Source organism: Crocuta crocuta, unplaced genomic scaffold, assembly GCF_008692635.1.
Source record: "Crocuta crocuta isolate KB4526 unplaced genomic scaffold, BGI_CrCroc_1.0 scaffold179, whole genome shotgun sequence".
In the NCBI taxonomy this organism is placed as follows: domain Eukaryota; kingdom Metazoa; phylum Chordata; class Mammalia; order Carnivora; family Hyaenidae; genus Crocuta; species Crocuta crocuta.
The window spans coordinates 499,636-502,733 of NW_027551568.1; the positions used below are offsets into that span (position 1 = coordinate 499,636).

General features: G+C 55.1%; 1 protein-coding gene across 1 annotated transcript in view; it reads right to left on the bottom strand.

Moving 5' to 3' along the window:
• LOC144220371 (transmembrane emp24 domain-containing protein 11) overlaps nt 1–2,851 on the bottom strand; it is a 22,105-nt gene extending 19,254 nt beyond the window's left edge. The window contains exon 1 of the mRNA XM_077750583.1: nt 2,527–2,851. Coding sequence (XP_077606709.1) covers nt 2,527–2,851 — 325 coding nt within the window. The remainder of the gene's footprint in view (nt 1–2,526) is intronic.
• Nucleotides 2,852–3,098: the final 247 nt, after the last annotated feature.

Below are 3,098 nucleotides of genomic sequence, written 5' to 3' on the forward strand. Positions count from 1 at the left end.
AAAAAAAAAAAAAAAAAGAAACTGAGAATGGTCAAGTAGGAAACACCTGCCAAACATCTTTCTGTTATCAAGCCCAATATTCGTGACATGTGTGTCTCTTTGCCCCCAGTAATACTTAGTTTCTTAAAGTCTACTTTGCACTTTCTTTTGGTTCCTATTTACATCTATGTCTTTTCCCATTCTTTTACTTTCAAGCTCTCCCGATATTTAAAGTATTCTGTTTTGGGGGAGCCTAGGTGGCTCATAGGATGAGCGTCTGACTCTTGATTTCGGCTCAGGTCACAATCTCACAGTTTGTGAGTTCGAGCCACATATAGGGCTTGCCCTGACAGTGTGGAGCCTGCTTGGGATTCTCTCTCCCTCTCTCTCTCTCTGCCCCTCTCATGATTGCTCTCTCTCTCTCTCTCAAAATAAGTAAACTTTTAAAACAGTTAGAAAAAAAATTAAAGGGTTTCATTTGCGAACAGTATGTAGTTGTTTTGTTTTTAAATCCAGTCTGATTGTCTCTTAGTTGGAGGGTTTTGTCCATTTGCACTTAATGTGATGTGAAACGTAGTGAGGGCTAAACCTCACTGCTGTTTGTTTCCCGTTTATCGTATCAGGTCCTTGTTCCTCATCCTTTCTTTTCTTCTTTTTTCAGGTGAGGGATTAATCAAGTATTTTTTTCTCCACTAGCATACTATGGGATTTAAGGACCATATGCTCTCTCTTTTTTAATAATGGTGTTTAAATTTTTTTTTAAATCTTGGGGCGCCTGGGTGGCTCAGTTGGTTAAGCGTCCGACTTCAGCTCAGGTCATGATCTCACGGTTCGCGGGTTCGAGCCCCGCGTCGGGCTCTGTGCTGACGACTAGCTCAGAGCCTGGAGCTGCTTCAGATTCTGTGTGTGTCTCTCTCTGCCCCTCCCCTACTTGTGCTCTGTCCCTCTGCCTATTAAAAAGGAATAAATGTTTAAAGAATTTTAGCATTTTTTAAAATCTTTAAATTTATTTAGTAATCTCCACGCCCCACCTGGGGCTTGAACTCATGACCCCCAGATCAAGAGTCACACACTCTACCAGCTGAGCCAGCCAGACTCCTCAGGGCCATATTATCTTTTTTAAAACTATTGAAACATGGGACCCGACGTGTTCCCACAGTTTCCCTGTAGTCACAGCAGACAGTCAGTGGCTGAGCTCCAGCTCCAAACAGCTGCAGGGGTGATGGCTGAGAAGACCACCGAGTGGGCAGAGCGGGGGCAGAGCGGGGATGGCGGCTGGAGGAGGCAGGGCGGGGGGCGGTCGGAGCAGGAAAGAACCAGGGCAGCACCGTTCGGACGAGGGGCCCCGTTGTCTCCGGACTCGGGCCGCGGGGCCGCCAGCACGAGGCCTCCACGTTCACACCGCCATCCGGCTGCGTTTGCCTTCCAGCCTCAGACCCCCTCCAGTGGGTCAGGTGACTCAGCGTCACTGCCACGGGTGTGCCCGGGACAGGTGCCTCCAGCTGGCGGGGCCGCTAGGTAGCGGTGCAGCGGGCAGGCTACCGCTGTCGCTCCTCCTCCTCTGCCCCTTCGCAGGTTACTGGGAGGGGCCGGAGCCACGGACTGCCGGCCAGCAGTCACACGTACCTGGGCCGAGCGAGCCGGGCCGGGGCGCGCAGGCTGCTCGGTGTGTCTGGCTGCGTTCTACGAGCTTTACGAATGTTAACTCAGTTCATCACGCAAAGAAACAGGTGTCGTTGTTATTTGTATCCCGTTTGACAAACGAAGCAGGCAGCTTCCGGCGCTTGGCCAAGGGCACGCAGTTCTTCGGGGCCGGGCGGCCCTGCCCACACCACGTGGGCCCCTGCAGCAGTCACATCAGCAGGCGCTCCCGCACCAGGGGGCGTGGAGAGGATTCGACACTACTCAGGGCGACGTGGGGTCATGGGCAGGGCCGTGAACGCGGGGATTCCGCCGTGTTTTCCCTTTTTCCGTTAAAATCAGGGGCTTGACGTCGATGTTTCCTGAGCGCTGAATGTGCTGTATTTACCAAACTATTCTGAAGCGTGTGTCCTTCTCAGCGGGCTAGTTAGGCTCAGCCGAACGGAGATGAGCTTGGAGGTGGTGTGGGGAGGGTGCAGGAGTCGCCGTGCCGATGGCTGGTCCTGTGGGCGCACCCCTGTCCCCCTCCAGCCCCACGCCCTGCGGGACGGGACGCTGTGGGGCTGGGGCTCAGACACATTAACTTCTGCTGCTTCATGCTATTTCTCTGGACCAAGCTGGATAATTAGCATGATTAATGGTTCCAGAGACTTTTTTCTTTAAGGAAACCTGACAACGGGAAAGACGGATCACGCCTGGGTTCTGCGGTGCTGTAACTGTCTCCCGGTCTATGAAGCAGGCAGTCCCCTCCCGGCTGTGGTCAGGGCAGCTCTGCCGGCCTGATACGCCGTCCCGGGAGCGACCCACACAGCGAGACCACCCCGCAGGCGGCTCCCGCGCCGAGACTCGCGCGCGCCGTCAGGCGACGCACTGAGCCGAGCGTTCAGCCGGGCGCGTGCTACCCACCTGTTAGCAGCGTTTCACTCGGAACGTCTTCTATTATGCACTTCTCCTCTCGTTCGCCTACGTGGAAGTAAAACCCAGTTGAAAGTGAAAAACACAAACTTAAAATAAATGTTGACGTTTGCATTTCTGCCGCACCAGCCCCTCCCGGCCGCACTGACACCGATCGGCGGCCAGCGCTGCGCTGTGAGTGCCTGTACTCCGCTGGACACTGCTGCCCATCGATTTCTGTGGGAAGTGACACGTGGCGGCCGCGCTTGGGCAGGTGACGGCAGCACCCCAGGAACAAGATGAAATGATGTGGGAACCTTGGGGCCTTTCCAGGCATGGCGACATCAAAACTCCTTTGATCTCTTACTTTTTAAGGATTTTGAAGCGTGGCAGGGAGACGATGACAGTGCAGGCCCAAGGGACCAGCCCTGCTGAAACCCAGAAGCGATGACGTCGGCAGGTGCCCAGCAGCCGCCCCGGGCGTGCCGTCCCGGCCAAACCAGGGGGCCGTTCCCTGGTTGTGCCGCTGTCTGGCAGGGGCGGGGGAGGGCAAGGGTGCTTCGTGCCGGGGGCTGAGAACCGAG